Source organism: Podarcis melisellensis (assembly GCF_964234715.1).
Source record: "Podarcis melisellensis genome assembly, chromosome: 2".
NCBI classification, from domain to species: Eukaryota; Metazoa; Chordata; class Lepidosauria; order Squamata; family Lacertidae; genus Podarcis; species Podarcis melisellensis.
This window is the reverse complement of record NC_138529.1, coordinates 105,229,250-105,250,493: the sequence shown is the minus strand read 5'-3', so window position 1 is coordinate 105,250,493 and position 21,244 is coordinate 105,229,250. Positions and strand designations below refer to the sequence as shown.

The 21,244-nt window shown below is 47.5% G+C and overlaps 2 protein-coding genes across 4 annotated transcripts; both read left to right on the top strand.

The window, feature by feature from the left end:
• The first annotated feature begins 652 nt into the window (after positions 1–652).
• LOC309365023 (1-acyl-sn-glycerol-3-phosphate acyltransferase alpha-like) lies at positions 653–9,595 on the top strand. Of its 2 annotated transcripts, XM_081903126.1 has the most exons (6): positions 658–1,034; positions 3,651–3,784; positions 5,261–5,436; positions 7,496–7,594; positions 8,875–8,947; positions 9,111–9,595. In XM_081903126.1, the coding sequence occupies exons 1-6, from the start codon at positions 673–675 to the stop codon at positions 9,296–9,298; spliced, it is 1,032 nt and encodes a 343-aa protein (XP_081759252.1). In that variant the 5' UTR covers positions 658–672; the 3' UTR covers positions 9,299–9,595. The 2 variants fall into 2 exon arrangements, with proteins under 2 accessions (XP_081759253.1, XP_081759252.1); XM_081903127.1 differs by lacking the exon at positions 7,496–7,594 and having other exon boundaries at positions 653–1,034.
• A 2,056-nt stretch (positions 9,596–11,651) lies between these two features.
• Positions 11,652–21,244, top strand: TEKTL1 (tektin like 1). Of its 2 annotated transcripts, none has more exons than XM_081902804.1 (8): positions 11,652–11,818; positions 14,755–15,331; positions 16,111–16,215; positions 17,117–17,315; positions 18,149–18,315; positions 19,265–19,360; positions 19,523–19,636; positions 20,987–21,244. In XM_081902804.1, exons 2-8 carry the CDS (start codon positions 14,777–14,779, stop codon positions 21,185–21,187), a joined length of 1,437 nt encoding a protein of 478 aa, XP_081758930.1. In that variant the 5' UTR covers positions 11,652–11,818; positions 14,755–14,776; the 3' UTR covers positions 21,188–21,244. The 2 variants fall into 2 exon arrangements, with proteins under 2 accessions (XP_081758930.1, XP_081758929.1); XM_081902803.1 differs by having other exon boundaries at positions 11,653–11,818; positions 14,752–15,331.

Genomic DNA, 21,244 nt, shown 5'->3' with positions numbered 1-21,244 from the left:
GAACCAGAGAAATAGACCATGGCTGCTGCTGGTCTACCAACCACCCTGTTTCCCAGCAACATTCCTGGGATATTGGGGGCGGGCATTAAATGGTAATCCTGGGTGACTTCAATATCTACCCGGAGGCCAGCTCAAGACTTCATAGCCTCCATGACAACTATGGGTCTCTCAGGTGGTCATTGCTGCAGCACACCAGGCAGGGCACACACTTAATGTAATCTTTGCCCCAAGTGATAGCAAGGATGGACTGAAGAAAGAATTCACCAGACCCTTTTTCTATTCCATGATCTTCCTAACGGCAGATGCGGCCACACCAAGGATTTGTGCAAACCTCTTGTCAGGACACCAGCTAATTATATTGCTTACCTTCCTTCCGTGAAGACAAACAGGTTAACTTTCTGATAACTAGATCAGTCTGGGGACAAAAGCACAGGGGTAGGCCAGGCTAGTTAAAGACAAAAGAACAGCCTGCTGGATCAAGTCAAGTTGGTGGCCATCACTATAGTGTTTTTTTCCTAGACAGTTGGCAAACTTAGATGGCAGCCTTCTGTGGACAATTTTAAGTCACTTTTTATGGCAACCTTTTAGCCGCTCTCTGCTGTTGTGTTGCGTGGACCGAGGAATCTTCCTTCTCTACCACAAAAGGTACATGCCATCGCTGCCCACGTATTCATGATTCCTGCATGCAGTCCAAGAATGGTGATTAAGAACAGTGGGAGTTCTCTCTTGCTGGAGTGTACGTGTTTGAGCATGTTTCTCTCTGCTGTGGTTTCCACGCCCAGCCATGCCGAAACCTTAAATGTTGGAGGCAAACTGTGCACAGACTTAGGAGCGTCTGCAGAAGACAACATGGCCCAGTCTCTTGGCCTGGTCAATTTCTTCCTGTTCATCTTTGCAGGGCTGCTCCTCTATCATTACAGCAATACCTTCAGATACTATTTCAGGGTTTGCTTCCTAAATATTTGGATGTTCAATATGACCTCCCTTGCACTTCCTGTTATAGCTCTCCGGGGACGAAGTGTGGCAAATGTGAGGTGAGTGAACTATTACTGCCATGTGACTTTGTATCTTGTTTTTTGGGACTCTGTGCTCACATAGGAGTGTGTGATGTGACTCCTTCATAGCGGCCCGAGAACTAATGAGCTTTTAAGCAGCGATGCCCTTCAGGGACTTAGGGGCAGGTGCCCAGAGCCACGCTCAGCAGTATGAGAGGGTGAGGGTGGGACCAAATCCAGCAGGACTGCCTTATCACATTTTGTGAAATTAGCCCCCCCCCACTCCAGAGACACGATCCAGTTCACTTTTAAAGGCAAACCTACAAAATTTGCACTTTCCGAAACAATATGTGAACTGAAACACTTCCATCTTTCGGTATTTACTTTTTATGGATTTTGCAATGCAGTTCTACAGACAAGTAAGGTGTGTGGAAATGCATACATTGCAGCAAAGTGCACATATAGAAATGCATCTATTAGCGAAAAGCATTATGCTGGCGGAAATTGCATACAAGTATGTGTGCAGTGGGGATGCGGGTGGCGCTGTGGGTTAAACCACAGAGCCTAGGACTTGCCAATCAGAAGGTCGGCGGTTCGAATCCCTGCGACGGGGCGAGCTCCCGTTGCTCAGTCCCTGCTCCTGCCAACCTAGCAGTTCGAAAGCACGTCAAAAGTGCAAGTAGATAAATAGGTACTGCTCCGGCAGGAAGGTAAATGGCGTTTCTGTGCCCTGCTCTGGTTCGCCAGAAGTGGCTTAGTCATGCTGGCCACATGACCTGGAAGCTGTACGCCGGCTCCCTCGGCCAATAAAGTGAGATGAGCGCCACAACCCCAGAGTCGGCCATGACTGGACCTAATGGTCAGGGGTCCCTTTACCATTATGTGTGCAGTAGGAGGAATTCACTCTAAAACCCTGGTGAATTTTTGCGAGGACTTTTAAAAAAACTGGAAAGGTGGAGAAACTGCAAAGGTGGAGAACAAAACTTCAGACTGGCAAAATGAGAGAAACCAAAATTGAGAGGCTCACCCACCCTCAGTATGGAGTAGGGTTGTCCACAGCAAGAAAACCCCTTGCGGAAACATGGTGGAGACCAAACCACCCTCACATTCCCTCGCACACAGGGACTAGCTGTGGATCTGCTGAGGGAGGGAGGGTCCATTGGACATGGTGACTGGGGGTAGTGGGGATTGTAGTCCAAAACCTTTGGAGAGCAGCAGGTTGTGGAAGGCTGGCTTAACACCAGAAATGAGTTGGGCCTTCTTGCTAAGCAGTCTTTTGTTGACCTGGCTGCCCATGATTGTGAAAGGAAGAGAGCTTCATGTTTAGGAAAGTGTTTGTTGACACTTAAGATACTCATCAAAGGCTGGAGGAGATGACATTCCTTCAACTTCAAGGAGAGGCAGCTGTGACTTATTCAGGTCTGATTGGGAGCTTTAACCATTTGGCTTTCCTGCAATCCAGATCTAAGGGCCCTGTGCCTGCTATGTGCATCTCACTTGGATTTTTTCATTTTTTTTCTACTGCCCGCCCCCCCCAGCTTAGGGCAGTCTATAAGATGCTCCTCTTGTTATCTTCATGACATCCCTGTGAAGGAGTCAAAAGGAGCATCATAGCCAAGTAGGGATTTGAACGTGGGTCTCCTCTGTTGTGATGCAACAGTCAAGAGGTCAGCAAACTTTTTCGGCAGGGGGCCGGTCCACTGTCCCTCAGACGGTTCTTGTGGGGGACCGGACCATATTTTGAAAAAAACGTATGAACGAATTCCTATGCCCCACAAATAACCCAGAGATGAGGGTCCCCGATTATAAAATCATAGAAAACGGGAGATACGTAGCCGCTCCAGCAACATATCTCTATTTCCTCGCATCCAGAAATGCAAGAAGGGCTTTCACTCTTGCTAGAAGCTCGGCCATTCCCTCACCGGTTCTGGAAGTCTCCTGCAGAAGAGTCCCGTACGCACAGAGACTTTGTGCCTGCCCATTAGGGGAAATAGGAAGCCCTGAACATATATATTTTTAGATGTCCTTTTTATGCTGAGATTCGTAGAGACACCATTGATCCTTTGCTGAGGAGGCTCGTCGATCTTTCAGACAAGTCTAACCCAGAGATGCATTTTAAATAAAAGCACACATTCTACTCAAGTAAAAACACTCCGATTCCTGGATGGTCCGCGGGTTGGATTTAGAAGGCGATTGAGCCGGATCTGGCCCCCGGGCCTTAGTTTGCCTACCCATGCACTACACCATACAGTCGTACCTTGGAAGTCGAATGGAATCCGTTCCGGAAGTCTGTTTGATTTCCAAAATGTTCAGAAACCAAAGCGCGGCTTCTAATTGGCTGCAGGAAGTTCCTGCAGCCAATCGGAAGCTGCGGAAGCCCCGCCGAACGTTCGACTTCCAAAAATAGTTTGCAAACCAGAACAGTCACTTCCAGGTTTGCGGTGTTCAGGAGCCAAAACGTTCGCGTCACAAGGCATTTGACTTCCAAGGTAAAACATTCAAGAACTGAGCTGTTTGAAAACCAAGGTATGATTATACTAGCTTTCATCCGAACAGGCTGTAGCAGGCAACTGTCTTGCTTGTAAAGTTCTCGCTCCTGTCCTTCAACGCCTTTGACTTTCCTCAAACACCTCTGGTTTTGCTCCCTTGTTTTAGAGTCCTCCGCTTTGCCTTGCTGCCAGCGAAATACTTCCTCGGCATCAAATTCAAGGTGCAGGGCTCTCAGAACTTAAACCTGAAAGTGCCGTATGTTGTGGTTGCCAATCAGCAATGCAATGTGGACATCCTGGGTATGTTGGTTGCATGCTTAAGCCTCAATCTCTTTCTCCCATCCAGTTGGAAGGGCTGGAGTGACCCACCTACAGCTTTACACATATTGCCCGGTGGCATCCAAATTGCAGTGGGCCACAGAGAGTAACTACCTGCCCTGCAGACATTTGCTGATAGAGAAAATATCTTCAGATCACCACTGGTAGGAGGGCATGGACTACCGGCATAATATACTCTTTAAAAAATAATAATCCAAAACCAAAAACGAAAAAAAGAAACATTACAAACATCAAATTCAACATCCATATTCATTTCCTAACATAAACCTGTTACATGATTAACTAAAAAGCCAGGAGAAGCCGCAATCTCTTTAAAGGAGTTGCGCAGCTTCTGCCGGTTTTGCGGGAGGTGGGTGAATCCCCCCACCTCCCAGTAAAGCCAGGAAAGCCCTGCGCAGCGTCTCCCGGCAAGGAGAGGCTGCACGGGGCTATGGATTCTTTAGCCCCGTGCAGCCTCTCCCGGGAGGGAGAGGCTACATGGGGCTAAAGGGGAAGCCAAAACAGTGAGCGGGATCCATCCCGCTCGCTGCTTTGGCTTGCTCCATAGCTGCGCGCAACCCCTCCGGCAAGGAGAGGCTGCACGGGGCTATGGAGTCTCCCAGGAGGGAGAGGCTGCACGGGGCTAAAGGGGAAGCCAAAACAGCAAGCGGGATCCATCCTGCTCGCTGCCTTGGCTTGTGCCATAGCCGTGCACAACCCCTCCGGCAGGGAGAGGTTGTGCGCAGCCTGTACGCTGCTCTTTGGGGCTGGGGGGGATTTTTTTTCTTGATCCCCCCCCTAAAAACTGGGTGCGCCCTATGATCCGGTGCGCCCTATGGTGCGAAAAATACGGTATTCAGTTAATTTCTTGATTATTTCCTTGCTTATCCCTGCATGTTTTCCATGTTATCTATTAATATTCCAGTTCCGGAACCATATTTTTTTCATATATTCCTTCACTCCATCCCAATCTTTAATTATTCTCTGATTTGAAAGGCCTCTAATATTTGCCGTCAAGATACCCTTATTGGGCCCACCAAAATGTCACAAAAATCACATGCAAGCTCTTTTCTGTTCGTAGGAGAGTTTATTTTATCCTGGCCATAGGCCATAACGAATAGCATTATATAAACATAGTAAAGAGGGGCTATGCATTGTGAGGGTTATACTCCTTGCATCCAGGTGTGTGAATAGGCAGATAAAACACAACACGCACATCCCTCTCCCTCCAAGGAACCCAGGCTACTTTTATCTTCACAACCACCCTGTGAGGTAGGCCAGGCCAAGAGAAGATGTGTGTTGGACCCAAGATAATCCCGGTGGCTTCACAGCTAAGCAAAGATTAGGTACCCAGCCCAAATCTAATTATTACATCAGCTCTCTCGCTAGGGGCTGTAGGGAAGGGTGGGAGGAACTGCACAGCCAGACTTCATTTTGACAGTCTTCCAATTGTCCCAGCGATGCTTCAGATCTTGCCGGAGAGAAGCACCTTCATTGTTAAAAGGGAGATCTTACACTTTCTTACTGTTGGCCTTGCCTGCTGGCTGAGCGGCTTCGTTTTCGTTGACCGCCGGAACAGAGAAACATCCGCCAATTCCATATCGGAGGCAGCAGACGCGATGGTCCGTGACAACGTGAGTGTCAGGGAAATTAACTCTCGTGATGAATGGTTGAGGGAGCTGGGAAGGTTTAGCCTGGAGAAGAGAAGGCCGTGAGGTGATATGTAAGCCATCTTCAAATATCTGAAGGTTGTCAAGACAGAGCAAGCTTGTTTTCTGCTGCTCCGGACAGCAGGAGCCAAACCACTGGATTCAAATTACAGTGGTTCCTCAGGTTACAGAAGCTTCAGGTTACAGACGCTTCAGGTTACAGACTCTGCTAACCCAGAAATAGTACAGTGGATGCTTGGGTTGCAAACATGATCCATGCAGGATGCACGTTCGTAACCTGTGTCTGTGCATGCACGGGTTGCGATTCGGCACTTCTGCGCATGCGCGACCGCCGAAACCCGGAAGTAACTCATTCCGGTACTTCCGGGCTTCAGTGGTCCGTAACCCAAAAAAACACAACCTGAAGCAGCTGTAACCCGAGGTATGACTGTACATCGGGTTAAGAACTTTGCTTCAGGATGAGAACAGAAATCATGCGGCAGTGGCGCAAGGCCCTGTTAGCTAAAGTGGTACCTCAGATTAAGAACAGTTTCAGGTTAAGAACGGACCTCCAGAACGAATTAAGTTCTTAACCTGAGGTACCACTGTAAAAGAAAGGAGATTCTGACTAAACAAAGGACTTTCTGACAGGAACAGTGGAATGGACTCTTCGGGGGGGACGGGACAGTGAGGTGAACTCTTCTTCATTGGAGGTTTTTAAGCAGAATTTGGATGGCCACCTGTTGGAGATTCTTGGGGTCATTTCTGACTCTTCAGTTCTGTGATTCCATGAGAGGGGCAAGGAGGCCGCGATGTCTGCTCAGTGAATGCACCAGCAGAGTCAATCCCATGCAGTCACTGGTACATTTAGACCATGCCAATCCCACTGCCACCTCACCCATCCTGGCAAGCTGCAGCAATACCTGTGACAGGTTACGTAAGTGTTTATTGTTGCCCTGTCTTGCCAATGGCAACTGGTGGGAGGACAACCCTGTACACCACTTTGTATGTCTTGGAGGAAATGAAATACAGTAGATAGACAGCTAGACAGACAGACAGACTGTTAAGTTGTGGGCGAACATATCAGACGACACAGCAATTCTTCCAAAGCAGCTCTTTATTTGTAAGCTGGGACAGAACTGAACTGAGGAGCTCAGTCAGCCTGCTTATATAGAGCTCCACTAGAATGCAACAGTAACCATTTTCTGTAACTAGCCAATCACTGAACGTCACTTTCGATCCTTCATTTGCATACAAACTATCCAATCACTGAACATCACTTTCGATCCTTCATTTGCATACAAGCTATCTACAGTATCCTCCTGCTGGCCCAGGGTGAGAACTTCAGTACATGACACAGACACCCTTCCAAGCCATTATTGATATAGGCTGAAATATACTCGGAGTCGCATAGTGATTTCATACTCTTTATTGCAGCTTGTAAAAAAGTGAATAAAACCCTCCCCCAAACCTATGGCTTTATATACATTATTTACACAATGGACCCTATCTGATTGGCTGATTTTGCTTCCCGCCTGGGGCCTGATTGGGCTGCTCCTGCAGGCCAATCACTTGTTGCATTCTAGAATCCTACCGGCCTAATAGGCTGATTGACTTCCTCCTGGGGCCTGATTGGGCTGCTCCTGCAGGCCAATCAGTTGTTGCATTCTAGAATCCTACCTGCCTATTGCTCTAGGATCCAAACTTAGTACATAACATGGACAGTGCTTTTTTTCTGGGGGACACAGGGGTATGCATACCCCTAAATATTTTGTGAATCTAAGTTGGGCGTTATTGAGGGGCAGTATTTCAATATGAGTAGGAAAATGAGAGTAACCCTAAACATTTTAAAAGAAAAAAAGCACTATTTCTAGGCTAAAAAAGGTCTCGTTTTCTGTACTGCGTCCTCTGCAGTATCAGAGCAGATGAAAACTTAACTGGAAGAAATCACATCAGGGAGAGACAAAATTGTAGCCACTGAATTTTTCCAGGTGAAATAAAATTTATGTTTGAACATCCTTTCAGTATTCTCTTTCCCCTCCAGCTGAGAATCTGCATGTTCCCTGAAGGCACTGGAGACAATGACAGCGCTGGTCTGTTCTCATCCAGACATGAGGCCTTCCTTCTAGCTGTGGAAGCCCAGGTGAGATCATTCAGCTTCCAAGCCTCTTGTTTATTCCTGCATCCTATTTACTAATAGTGGACTCATTCTCTGAGTGGCTATCCTAAACTAAAAAGACCAGGCTTGTAGGAGCTGGGAGCATGTCCCACTTTTAAAGTTTATATGCTGCAGTTGGATTGAGGGCAGCCGAACAGGGTTGCCAGCTGTTGCCATTAGGCAAATTCACCTCAGGTTCAGTACAGTGGTACCTCGGGTTACATATGCTTCAGGTTACAGACTCCACTAACCCAGAAATAGTGCTTCAGGTTAAGAATTTTGCTTCAGGGTGAGAACAGAAATTGTGCTCGGACGGCGCGGCAGCAGCAGGAGGCCCCATTAGCTAAAGTGGTACCTCAGGTTAAGAACAGTTTCAGGTTAAGTATGGACCTCCGGAACGAATTAAGTACTTAACCTGAGGTACCACTGTATAAGGTATTTTGCTGAGTAAGTCAGGTATTTCAAACCACAGGACAGATTACACTCTCCAAATCCTGTCAGGAGCTGCTGTATTGATGCATACCCAAAGCAAGGAACGATCTTAAAGGGATTATTTTAAAAACACATAGCACTACAGCCCCTCCCCCACCACTTTCCCCTGTGTGCTATTCTTCTGACACTCCACCTAATGCCAATTTGGGATGGGGCACTGGGGAAAGCCCCATTGCACTAGCCAAAGTCTTTGGACTCAGCGACATTAGTAAAGAAATAATGCTTTGAATCCGTTATAAACACACAACACCAGAGGGCGCCAGAGGGCACAATATTTTTCTATGTGGTTTTCCATAGGGGTTTCCCCCCCTTTTTTGTTATAGCAATCTAATTTGTAGCATTTTCCTCTCTTCTGTGAGCAGATATGCCCTTTGTGTGTGCTTCTGCCAGCGGGACTCATTCATTGAATCTGGCCCATTAAAAAAACAGTAAAACAAGAGACTTTTTTTTAAAAAAAAGTTCAACAAAACACCAAAGATGAAAAGCAGGGAGCACCAATCCCCAAAACAACAACTTTTTGTGATAAGGACAGGGGAAATGCAGTGGAAACTTTGAGATAACACTTGTTTTGATGTGATGTCAGCTGACCTCACAGTGAGCAAATTAAAGTGAACGGTCAACAAACAGGTTGTCTGGAAGTGCCCTTAGTCTGTGAGAATATTAAAAAGCAGGGCTCCCTTGGAAGCAGCTTCTGAGGCTGCCCACAACTTTCAATTTACAGCAAAGGTAAATTTCCATCTGACTGGCGGCTGACGTGCTTCATGTCCATGCAGGTGCCAGTTATTCCTGTGGTGATTTCCTCCTACCGGACGTTCTTCAATGAGAAAATTAAAAAATTCACATCAGGTAGCTGTGGGAAAGAAATGGGATGGGGAAGTGTTCTGGGACATGGCCTGAGACTATGAAGCAAACTCGTTTTTCCAGACTCCATGCTTGCTGCCTAAGTTGGACTGGGGAAGGGGGCTCCGTTTGCAGGGGGTACAGCATTTCCTTTGTTTTTTCTTCCAAGGGGAAGTGACAATCCGGATCCTTCCGCCCATCAAGACTGAGGGACTGAGCGCAGCTGATGTCCGAGAATTTGCAGACCGCGTGCGAGAGACTATGCTCCCTATTTTCCACGAGATCTCAGCGCTGAAACAGGAAGGTGTCACTGAAGAAGATGCTGACCAAGCTGCCAATCACCAAGTATCTTCATAAACCACCCCATTTATTCCCACCCTTAGGCTTCACATTTACCTCAGCTCTGCCTCGGCCTAACTGCCCTCCATGGCTTAGCTTGCGTGCCCCTGACGGACCAGGAAATCTATCTGTAGGGTCATAGGCTGTGTACAAACATACCTTTACAGACCCTCCAAGTGTCCCTATTTTCCAGTGACGTCCCTAATTTAGAGAGGCCATCCCGATTTCTGATTTGATTCCAGAATGTCCCACTTTTCCTTAGGATGTTCCTATTTTCACTGGAGGAATGTTGGAGGGCATGGAGTTATCCGTCCCCTGAGCATTATTATTTTATATATATATATATATATATATATATATATATATATATATATATATATATATATATATATATGTTGGAAGCTGCCCAGAGTGGCTGGAGCAACCCAGTAAGATGTGTGGGGTATAAATAGTAAAATTATCATAATGGAATGGGGTGTCCCTATTTTCATCAGAGAAATGTTGGAGGGTATGCCTTTAAAGCACCTTTCTCCCCTCAAAGAGTTCTGGGCACTTCATGTAACCACTCAGCAAACCGTATGTAATATAGATCAGAAAATTGCCCAGAGTTACAATTGCCCAGAGTTAAAATTCCCAGTAACCTTAACAAAACTACAGTGCCCAAAGGTGGGGGGAATGTGTTTCAAATGTACTTTTCGAAACAGTAAAAGGGAGTAGCAGTAAATGGAGAGATATAGAAAGTAGAGTCCCTCAAAGATTGGTAATGGACCCTGTGCTTTTTAACTTGTTCATAAGCAATTTAGAGTTCGAATGGCCAAGTTTGCTGGTGATACTAAGTTGTTGAGGGGAGATAGAAAAGACAAAGACCAGAGCTGAGGTGTGTGTGTGTGTGTGTGTGTGTGTGTGTGTGTGTGTGTAAGGGCAAGCTAGAATAATAGAATAATAGAATCTTAAGAGTTGGAAGGGACCCCATGGGTCATCTAGTCCAGCCCCCTGCAATACAGGAATCTCAGCTGAAGCATCCATGACAGATGGCCATCCAACCTCTGCTTAAAAACCTCCAAGGAAGGAGAGTCTACCACCTCTCGCGGGAGTCTGTTCCACTGCTGAACAGCGTTTACTGTCAGAAAGTTTTTCCGAATGTTTAGTCAGAATCTCCTTTCTTGCAACTTGAAGCCATTGGTTCGAGTCCTCCCCTCCAGAGCAGAAGAAGACAAGCAAGTTCCTTCCTACATGTGACAGCCTTTGAGATACCGGTACTTGAAGATGGCTATCATATCTCCTCTCAGTCTCCTCTTTTCCAGGCTAAACATACCCAGCTCCTTCAAGCGCTCCCCATAAGGCTTAGTATTCAGAAGCTGGAGGAAGTAGCAAGCGAAATCCTATGAGGGAGAGACATGCCTGATTTCTGCTCATATCCAAGGCTGTGGCTTGCTAATGCTATGAACCCCTCCATTGTAGTCTCAAGTTGTATATATGTGTAAATAAACCATATATCATAAAGTCACTGCAGTTTCCGCTGTCCCTCATTCCAGAGGAAACACAAACCCTGCGTAAGCACCTGGAACACCTGGAATCTCACCCTGCTTGGATATTGGGGTGGCCTGAAGCAATATTTATCACCGGGTGTACTTACTGCGTTTCATTTTTCTGTTGGCTGCACACTTCATAATCTCCCAACTGCCTATCTGCCTATTTACCTACAACTCAGGATAACACCATGCATGTGATACAATAGTCTCTAGTCTGCGAAAGCTTCGACATAAGATATACAGTGGTACCTTGAGTTACAGATGCTTCAGGTTACATACGCCTCAGGTTACAGACTCCGCTAACCCAGAAATAGTACGTCGGGTTAAGAACTTTGCTTCAGGATGAGAACAGAAATCGTGCTCCAGCGGCATGGCAGCAGCGGGAGGCCCCATTAGCTAAAGTGGCACTTCAGGTTAAGAACAGTTTCCGGTTGAGAATGGACCTCCAGAACGAATGAAGTTCTTAACCCGAGGTACCACTGTACTAGACTTGCTAGGTTCCCCTGCATGCTACAGGCAAGCTTTTGGGTTTGTTGCTGTTGTGTTTTAAACCATATTTGCCACCTTGAGCTGCTTGGAGGGAAGAAACCAGATGCCAGAAACCAAATAGGGAATGCAGTAAAAGCAGCACCCAGACCTTGAGATTACGAGTCTCTGCTGCTTACATCGCGTTGCAAACCCTCCTGCTCTCGACGGCTCAGATTTCTCTGAATACCTAGGAAGACGAGCTGTTGCTCGTTCTCAAGGGCTTCTGCTGCCTCCGCTTATGTGAGGCATCTCTGGCAAGGCAGCAGCATTGTGAGGCGAGCACCTGCTGCCATGGCAACCAACACCGCTGAAGCGACAGGGACGGCTTGGCCTGTGCCAGAGAAGAGCCTGTTTGGAGGACTTCACCGTCTGCTTGGGTGAGGCAAGAGACACAGGCCTCCCATGCCCTCCCGGAAGGCTGGACCCAAGGCCTGTGCCCTTAACATTGCCCTAGAGATCTCAGCCTTATTGGACCCAGGTAAAGATAGCTCAAGCAGGCCCAGCTAACTTGACCCCCCTCTTCCCACCTCCATCATTCCTCACCGTGGACCCAGGCCAGGCCACGAGGTGCAGCCTCTCCTATTGCTCCGTTTTCTAGGGGTATGTGAGATATTCGCACTCATGACACTGGGAACTGCCCTTATTAATACTCCCTTATTCCAGTATTCCTCTTTGCAGGCTGCAGGTAAGACTGGGCGTCCCCAGCAGGGAAAGAGGCAATTTTGGGACACAAGGGTGAACTGGTTAGATTTTGGGTCTGACCCAGGCATAGGCAAACTCCGGCCCTCCAGATGTTTGGGACTACAATTCCCATCATCCCTGACCACTGGTCCTGTTAGCTAGGGATAATGGGTATTGTAGTCCCAAACATCTGGAAGGCCGGAGTTTGCCTATGCCTGGTCTGAGCCATCAAAATCCACAAAACTAGTTTACTGTATATTGTTGTGTGATAAATCTGCAGTGTGTGTTGCAAGCTCTGGAATACTGTGGGATTATGTAGCGGTAAAAGTGTCGGACTAGGACAGGCATAGGCAAACCCAGCCCTCCAGGTGTTTTGGGACTACAATTCCCATCATCCCTGACCAGTGGTCCTGTTAGCTAGGGATGATGGGAGTTGTAGTCCCAAAACATCTGGAGGGCCGTGTTTGCCTATGCCTGGACTAGGAGCTTGGAGGCCAGAGCTGCTTGCCCTGCTTATGGGAGGCCAATTGAACTGAATGGATATTATTAACTCAGGTACGTTGATTTCAATGAATCTGCTCTGAGCAGGTGGGGAGAACCCAAGAGATGGCCAGGTCAGAGGCAGGAATGCTTCTGAATACCAGTTGATGGAAACCACAAGAGGGAAGAGGGCTCTTTTGCTCAAATCCTGCTCAGAGGTTTCCCCACAGGCATTTGGATGGTCACTATGAGAACAAGATGCTGGACTGGCCTAATCCAGCCCACTCTTCTTATGAAAGATCAGGGCTAATAGCAATGAGGACTCAAGTAATACCATTGCTTATCGTTTGAATGTGTGGAGCACATGACAGGCAAGGGCAGATGCTTAAAGGACAGTTTAATGGAACACACGATATTTTAGAGCTCAAGTTGCCACCTGCCAAAATTAGAATTCCATCCCAAATGTTTAAATCAGATGTACAGTATTTTCATAGTTTTGGTCAGTGGTTTTTTTTGGGGGGGGGTGCAGGGGTACGCATACCCCTAAACATTTTGTGAATCTTTGTACTTTTGTCCATTTACTGTATTTATTTTTACCGATTTGAACTATAAAATGGTGATTTTCTTGAGTCAAAATGAGAGTATCCTGAAACATTTTTTTAATAGAAAAAGCACTGGTTTTAGTTGTTTACTCCCCAACCTCAAACCCAAATTTTGCTCTGTCTCATATTTGGGTTCTAAGAATTTGAGATTCCCATCTCAAAATGTGAATATTCCACACCCACACCAACACAGAAAGACACACATACTTAGAAGAAGAAGCTCAAGTCCAAATTAGCATTTGCAAATGCTAAAATTTGGGACCAGGAATGGCAAGGGGCCGGGGAGGGGGATTTCACAATTTTAGAAATGCTGAACTCTGTTAATCTCCAGCTGACACCTGAGACCGAGCTGGCATCGGGTGTTCAGAACGGTGTTTTATGGTTTGTAGTGACATTTGTACCATTGGGCACCACTGCATTTCGGGATGGGTGAATCTGTCAATTTCAGTTTCTCTTGGTTTCTCATTTTTCCAATCTCATGTCCAGTTCTCCACATGCCCACATCAGTTTGCAGTTCGTTTGTTTTAAAAAGTCCTTATAGAAATTCGTAAGCATTTTAGCGTAAATTTCTCCTAACACACATATTTTGTATGCAGTTTTGTCTAATATACTTATTTTTGCAAATCAGTGTTCCCTAACATAGTTCATTTTTGTATGTTCTTTTCACGAACATTTTTTTGTGGATTTTTTGTTCATTAATTACCCAACCATATGCATTTTTGTAAGGGATGCGGGTGGTGCTGTGGGTTAAACCACAGAGCCTAGGACTTGCCAATCAGAAGGTCGGTGGTTTGAAACCCTGTGACGGGGTGAGCTCCCGTTGCTCGGTCCCTGCTCCTGCAAACCTAGCAGTTCAAAATCACGACAAAGTGCAAGTAGATAAAGAGGTGGGAAGGTAAACGGTGTTTCCGTGCGCTGCTCTCGTTCGCCAGAAGTGGCTTAGTCATGCTGGCCACATGACTGTATGCCGGCTCCCTCGGCCAATAAAGTGAGATGAGCACCGCAACCCCAGTCGGACACGACTGGACCTAATGGTCAGGGGTCCCTTTACCTTATGCATTTTTGTACACATTACTTATCTGGACTAATGCAAAATTTGGAGAAGCTGTGAATCTTGAAGGATACTGTAGCTATGTTTAGGTTTGCATACTGTTTCCAAAAGTGCACACTGACAGGTACACCATTAAAAGAGAACTGAGTAAGCTTTCTCTCCAATTCCTAAATGCATTTTAACAGGTGAATACAGTGGTACCTCGGGTTAAGTACTTAATTTGTTCCGGAGGTCCATTCTTAACCTGAAACTGTTCTTAACCTGAAGCACCACTTTAGCTAATGGGGCCTCCTGCTGCCGTCACGCCACCGGAACACAATTTCTGTTCTCATCCTGAAGCAAAGTTCTTAACCTGAAGCACTCTTTCTGGGTTAGCGGAGTATGTAACCTGAAGTGTATGTAACCCGAGGTACCAATGTAGATCCATTTCCTCTCCCTCTCAATACAGAACACAATGGCATTTTTCACAGTCCCCCTCCAGGTCCCGTCCAACTTTGGCCCCACCACTTTGTAGTTTATTCTCAAACCGCAGCGGCATCCTGTCCCATGAAGTTGCAGCAGGATTGCAGAGTGATTTTTGCTCCTCTTCCTTGGCAGTAGCAACAGCCGCTCCACCACAGCCATGGGGCCCCCTGCCCACTTGGTCACAGGCCTGGTAGGTGCTGAGAAATGGCACAGGGACACCCATGCCACCGTTCACGAAACCTCCAAGCTGACGCAGCGTTGCGCAAAGGATGCCCTCGACCTATGGTGTCCGCTCCGAGCCCCAGGCCAGCCTGAGGAAACGCCGTATGAGAAAAAGACCAAGATCGACTCTTGGAAATTCAAGGTCGATGTCCATCCGACTGGAGAGGTGACAAGCAAGCCACCGGAGGGGCCGGGGGTGACCCTGTGGAGGAGCAAAATCAAACCCCCTCCCTGGGTGTGCAAGATGGCCTTGCCCTGCTGCCGAGACTACGCCACCCTCAAGAACAACGAGTATGTGGCCCAGTACGTCAGGGAGACGCGGCTGGTGGTGAGCCGCCTGCGGCAGGCACTTCTGGAGATCAACGACCAGTTCAAGATGCTGCTGCGTTGGAGATTACAACTGGACTCCACGCTGGATCAAATCCGCCAGGGCCTCGTTACCAACAAGCAGAGCCAGGCCATTCGGGAGCACCGACCGGAAGTAGAGAAGGTGAGACCTGCATCTCAACCCTGCAGTGAACCCATCCAATGTGGTGTAGTGGTTAAGAGCGGTAGTCTCGTAATCTGGTGAACCGGGTTCGCGTCTCCGCTCCTCCACATGCAGCTGCTGGGTGACCTTGGGCCAGTCACACTTCTCTGAAGTCTCTCAGCCCCACTCACCTCACAGAGTGTTTGTTGTGGGGGAGGAAGGGAAAGGAGAATGTTAGCCGCTTGGAGACTCCTTCGGGTAGTGATAAAGCAGGATATCAAATCCAAACTCTTCTTCTTCTTCCTCCTCCACTTACGAAAAACCCAAGGCTATCAGTCACTACTCGTCCTGAAGGCCATGTTCTCCCTCCACTGTCGGAGGCAATATGCTTATGCATGCCAGTTGCTGTTGTGCCCGGGTCCTCCTTGTTCATTTCCTAGAGGTATCTGGTTGGCCGCTATGCGAACAGGATGCTTGGCTAGATGGGCCAAGTTCCGGAGCCCTGTTGGCATCCTGAAGTGAACGTAACACACAACTGCATGTGCGCGGGTTGCGTTCTGCCGCTTCCACGTGTGCGTGAGACATTTTGAGCGTCACGCGCATGTACAAGCGGCAAAACCTGGAAGTAACGCGTTCTGTTACTTCTGGGTCGCCGCAGAGCGCAACCCGAAAACACTCAACCTGAAGTGTATTCATCCCGAGGTATGACTGTACTGCAAATCTCGAAGTGTCCATGTGCTATGCAGTCTATTTTGCAACCATTCACCCACCCAACCTTTGTTCCTCTCCCTGGTATGTAGGTACCTGACAAGGTAGATGCACTGATGAAATGGGAGAAGGATGAGTTTCTGAAACAGAAAGCCAAGCTGGAAGGGATGATGGCGATGTCAGAAGATCATATGAAGGTAGGAAACAAAGCAGGGAATGAAGGCAGGGACAAGCCTCCACAACCTGTACAGGCAAGGGAGGCAGACCACGTGGACACCAGCATAAAAAATATAAATAAATAAATAAATAAATTTTTGAATTTCTATACCACCCTATACCCGGAGGCCTCAGGGCGGTTCACAGAAAAGATGAACATACAAACCAAATTATATATAATCAGAATAAAATCAGCAACCCAATAACACCCCCCTGCATACACAGAAGGGCTTTGCACTTGTAATTATCCCCTCTAAAGGGAAGACAAAGGAAATGAAAGACATTTTCTTCTTTTTAAAATAATTCTTATTGGTTTTTAGATAAACAAAACGTTTTAAACGTTTTCAAAACATCTGGGGACACTTCCATTTATTTGGTCTTAGTTGACACCCTTGACAAATATGAAAGCTTAGGATTGCCTCACTTTTTTGTTATATTGCTATATTTTGTATTCTGCTTTTGGGGACTTTTTGCTTTTCTTATATAACGATTTTTAAGGCAGCAATACACGTACTGCTTATACAGCACAGAGGCGGAATCCTATGATCTCAAGAGGTGAGGTAGCTTCGTTACGTGTGCTGGGATTGGTAGTCCTGTGAAATTAAACTACAGTTCCCAGCATTCTTTGGGGGGAAGCCATGTGCTTTAAATATATGGTGTTGCTGTGACCCCTTATGCAGCAATTCAACATAATAACTGGATGGAATTGTCACCGCAGGAGGCAATTCGGAGAGGGAAGGAGTTGGATTATAGTCGCTGCTGGCGGTGTGAGCTTTCTCCCTCCGCTGCACCAATATGGTGTGGCTCAGATTTGGGGTTGGAGGGGCATGGATGGAAGCTAGTTTCTTACCATGGTTTCTTCCACCCAACGACTTGTTGCAGGCACTGGGCACATGTCGGCAAACTCTGAACATGTTGTGCAATGAACGGGGCCGCGTTCTGGACCTGGTGCCACAACCTTTCCGCATGGTTCTCCTAGGGGCTGGGCGTGACTCCTGGCTTGGACTGAGCCGTCCCTCATCCCCCTGGGTGGAGCGTAACGAGACACCCATCCCTAACCCCATTGCAGCCTTCACACCAGGTAAGGGGAAAATCCCTCCCCTGCTTCCATAAGGAAAATTATTTACAATTCATATTGCTGTACTAGCCATTCATTCGTTGGGCGGGCTACGTAAAAATGAGGGGCAGTGCTTGTCTCTGACCCCTCAAATATAATGGGTTGGCCTAGATTTGCATGCCAACAAAGGTCCGTATAGTTAAAGCTATGGTTTCCCCAGTTGTGATGTATGGAAGTGAGAGCTGGACCATAAAGAAGGCTGATCGCTGAAGAATTGATGCTTTTGAATTCTGGTGCTGGAGGAGACTCTCGAGAGTCCCATGGACTGCAAGAAGATCAAACCTCTCCATTCTGAAGGAAATCAGCCCTGAGTGCTCACTGGAAGGACAGATCCTGAAGCTGAGGCTCCAATACTTTGGCCACCTCATGAGAAGAGAAGACTCCCTGGAAAAGACCCTGATGCTGGGAACGATGGAGGGCACAAGGAAAAGGGGATGACAGAGGACGAGATGGTTGGGTAGTGTTCTCGAAGCTACCAGCATGAGTTTGACCAAACTGTGGGAGGCAGGGGAAGACAGGAGTGCCTGGTGTGCTCTCGTCCATGGGGTCACGAAGTCGGACACGACTAAACGACTAAACAACAACAACAAAGATTTGCATAGGCTTAACATTGGTTAAGCTCCAAGACAAAAGCACAGAACTGAACTGGAAACGTTCCTTAAAATAGGAGATTATTTAAGGGGTAGTGTCAGAGAATCACCCACCGGCAAAGGGAGGTGATTGGAGCTGGGGTATCATGCACCGTTTTAACAGAACCAACAAGCCAGATTTTAGAAGCATTCCAATTTCCTTTCCAGAGTGTGCGGCGGCTCTAGAGGATGCCCGGCGCCTCACCTCTCTTACCAAGGATGTGCTCCAACAGATGCAAAAGGCCATCAATGAAGCGCAAGACACCCGCAATACAGCCCACACCACCATTGAAAACAGCCTGCAGGGCAAGAGGGATGAGACCCTCTGTCATAAGGTAAAGGGAGACCCAACATGCTGATAAATTGGCTGTGTTACACATGAAATTATTCTTGCATGTGCATACAGAACCACATATTGGCTTGAAACCCTGCTTTTTAACGCTAAGTCTCAGCCTCAGTGGATGCATCTGTGAAACTTGTTTATGCAGCGCTGCTCAAAGTCAACAAAGCTGTTCCCGCCTTCTCGATTAAACATGCCTCTGCAACGCAGAAATTGGGCCACTGCACACACACACACAAACGTCTTGCACAGCAAAGTTACAAAACGTGGTGGTAGTCAGTAGCTCAGGACCCAAGTAGATGTGATAATGATCCATGTTATTAGACCTTGCATTCTGTGTCTTTTGAAAAACATAAACAGCAGGCATGGGGACCCCCGAGATGTGTCAGGACTGGCATGGGAGAAGCGGGTGGGCTTTCACCTCTACCGCAGTCCCAGTCTCTCCCTCTCACACACATCAAGTTGACTTAAAGCATTATCAGTGTTTCTCTTTAGAGGCCTGCTGAATTTGCATTGCATTCTGTAATGCTTAGCGGCATAATAATATTAATTCACCCCTTCTCCAGTCATTAGATCAACCATTTAATGAATAGGGATGAGTGATAACCCCAACACCCTTCAGCTGGCTTGCATGTGTCTCTGTGTGTTGTGTGTATGAGCAAGTGTGGGGTGGTGACCCCCACCACTGCCATGCCCCTGGTGTGTTGATGAAGAGGGAATACAGCCCTCAGTCCAAAAAAGTTAGCTAGCCCTGCTGTAAGGTGTGAGGAGTTTGTAGTGTTCTCAAGAAGGCGAAACTTAATAGTCAGAAATTCATCCCCTTTTCTAATTGCTCCTACTCTTTGCATGCCTGCACACGCATTCTCACCTTTTCACATCAACAGCACCCTCGTGTTTCCAAGCAATCTGGCTCAACATCTCCTTCATTGTTTTCTCTTTGGTAGGAACGGCTTGACATTACTCTGGCAGGAACTCGCAGCACCCTGCATCGCTGCCAGCGTTTCCAGCATGAGATGCGTGTTACCCGGGGCATGGCCTTGGTGAGCAGTAAGAGCTGGGAAGCGCCAGTGCTGTGGGTCTTCACATTCCGGTTCCCTCCAGCTCTGCCTGCTTGGAGATTAACTGGGGTAGACTTGTCCTCCCCTTTCCCTCTCCACCCCTGGGAATCCTCCTTTGATTCTGAACCATTTTTGGATCCACAGGGTCCTGAAAGTAGCAAGTACTTGGAGACACGGGAGAAGCTGACACGGCCAGTGGTGCAGGTGTACCAAAGACATGTAGGAACACAGCTGCCTGAAGCTGCTATCCTTAACCAGGTAGGATGCCAGTAGGGACAATGGGCAGGCCTTTGACTGCAATATAACTGGTGTGGAGAACTGGATCTGGCTGGTGGGCCAGATCCTTATTCCCTGTCCTCCCCTGCTACATCTTCTACAGGCCAACTTTGGCTGATAGGCGGGTTTGCCCACCTGTCAGTTATCTGACAATGATGTCAGGTGACCTGTTTTCCTCTGCCCGTGTGGCTTGAAATAAAACCACTGCTAGCAAAGGGACAGGGCTTTGGAAGCGCTGACGACGAGCTGATTGCTGATGCTTGCAAAAATTAGTTGACTCTCTTCCTAAAGCTGGAACCTTATGCAGGTAAAGTGGTACAGGTTAGAGACAGCCTCTTGTTTGCCTGGATGAAGATGGGCATGTTTGTACAGTGGTACCTTGGTTTAAGAACAGTCCGGTTTAAGAACAATTTGGTTTACAAACTCCGCAAAACTGAAAATAGTGTCTTGGTTTGAGAACTTTAAAGGTAAAGGTACCCCTGCCCGTCAGGGCCAGTCGTGACCGACTCTGGGGTTGCGCGCTCATCTCGCTTAAGAGGCCGGGAGCCGGCGCTGTCCGAAGACACTTCTGGGTTGCGTGGCCAGCGTGATGAAGCTGCATCTGGCAAGCCAGCACCAGCGCCGCACACAGAAATGCCGTTTACCTTCCCGCTATAAAGCGGTCCCTATTTATCTACTTGCACTTAGGCGTGCTTTTGAACTGCTAGGTTGGCAGGAGCTGGGACCGAACGACGGAAGCTCACCCCGCCGCGGGGATTCGAACCGCCGACCTTACGATCGCACTGAGGTTTTACCCACAGTGCCACCCGCGTCCTTTTGAGAACTTTACCTCGGTCTAAAAATGGAATCTGAACAGTGGAAGGGCACTGGCAGTGGGAGGCCTCATTAGGGACAGCGTGCCTTGGTTTAAGAACAGTTTTGGTTTAAGAACAGACTTCCGGAACGAATTAAGTTCGTAAACCGAAGTACCACTGTATAGGCTTCTGAATTTCTGGAATGTAGTCTACTGTTGAAACCATTGCTCCCACCCATTTTTGCTGCTGGGCCCATCTCCCACTGGCATGCAGTCCTTAGACTAAAAAGGGCTCCCTGCCTGTGCTGCATGTATAGGAATTTCCACTATAGATGTCTACTCACAAGAAAATCCTACTGAGTTCAATGGAACTTACTGCCCAGGTAAGTGAGTCTAGGACTGGAGGCAACACTGCTAAATTGAACTATCTGTACAATGCAAACCCATCTTGCGGATGGGAAGCTGACGGGTGGGGACATCTTCCCTGACTCTGGACCAGCTGCTTACTTGTCTTTTTCTGCCTTTGTCTCTCTTTGTAGTCCACGGCACAGTTAGATCGCTCTATAGTAGAAACAGGGGAGAACATTGATCAGCTCAAAGCCACCCGGCGTTACCTGCGCAACTGCATTCACGACAAGCAGACGGGCTACCATGTGGATGGCAGTATCAAACGGCTGCGGCAGCGCCGCATGCTTCCACGCACTAACATGAATGAGGTTCTTGACTTGGTCTACACCTAAGGAGCAGAGAAAATGCATGGAGAGATCATACAAATAAAGAGCTGAACATGCTAGAAA

Excerpts from the sequence above, each read along its gene's own strand:
- LOC309365023 (XM_081903126.1), top strand. The coding sequence starts at position 673 with ATGATTCCTGCATGCAGTCCAAGAATGGTGATTAAGAACAGTGGGAGT. Across the intron at positions 3,785-5,260 it reads ATGCAATGTGGACATCCTGG|CGATGCTTCAGATCTTGCCG; the intron begins GTATGTTGGTTG and ends CAATTGTCCCAG. Across the intron at positions 5,437-7,495 it reads ACGCGATGGTCCGTGACAAC|CTGAGAATCTGCATGTTCCC; the intron begins GTGAGTGTCAGG and ends TTTCCCCTCCAG.
- TEKTL1 (XM_081902804.1), top strand. The coding sequence starts at position 14,777 with ATGGGGCCCCCTGCCCACTTGGTCACAGGCCTGGTAGGTGCTGAGAAA. Across the intron at positions 18,316-19,264 it reads ATGAGACCCTCTGTCATAAG|GAACGGCTTGACATTACTCT; the intron begins GTAAAGGGAGAC and ends TCTCTTTGGTAG. Across the intron at positions 19,361-19,522 it reads TTACCCGGGGCATGGCCTTG|GGTCCTGAAAGTAGCAAGTA; the intron begins GTGAGCAGTAAG and ends TTGGATCCACAG.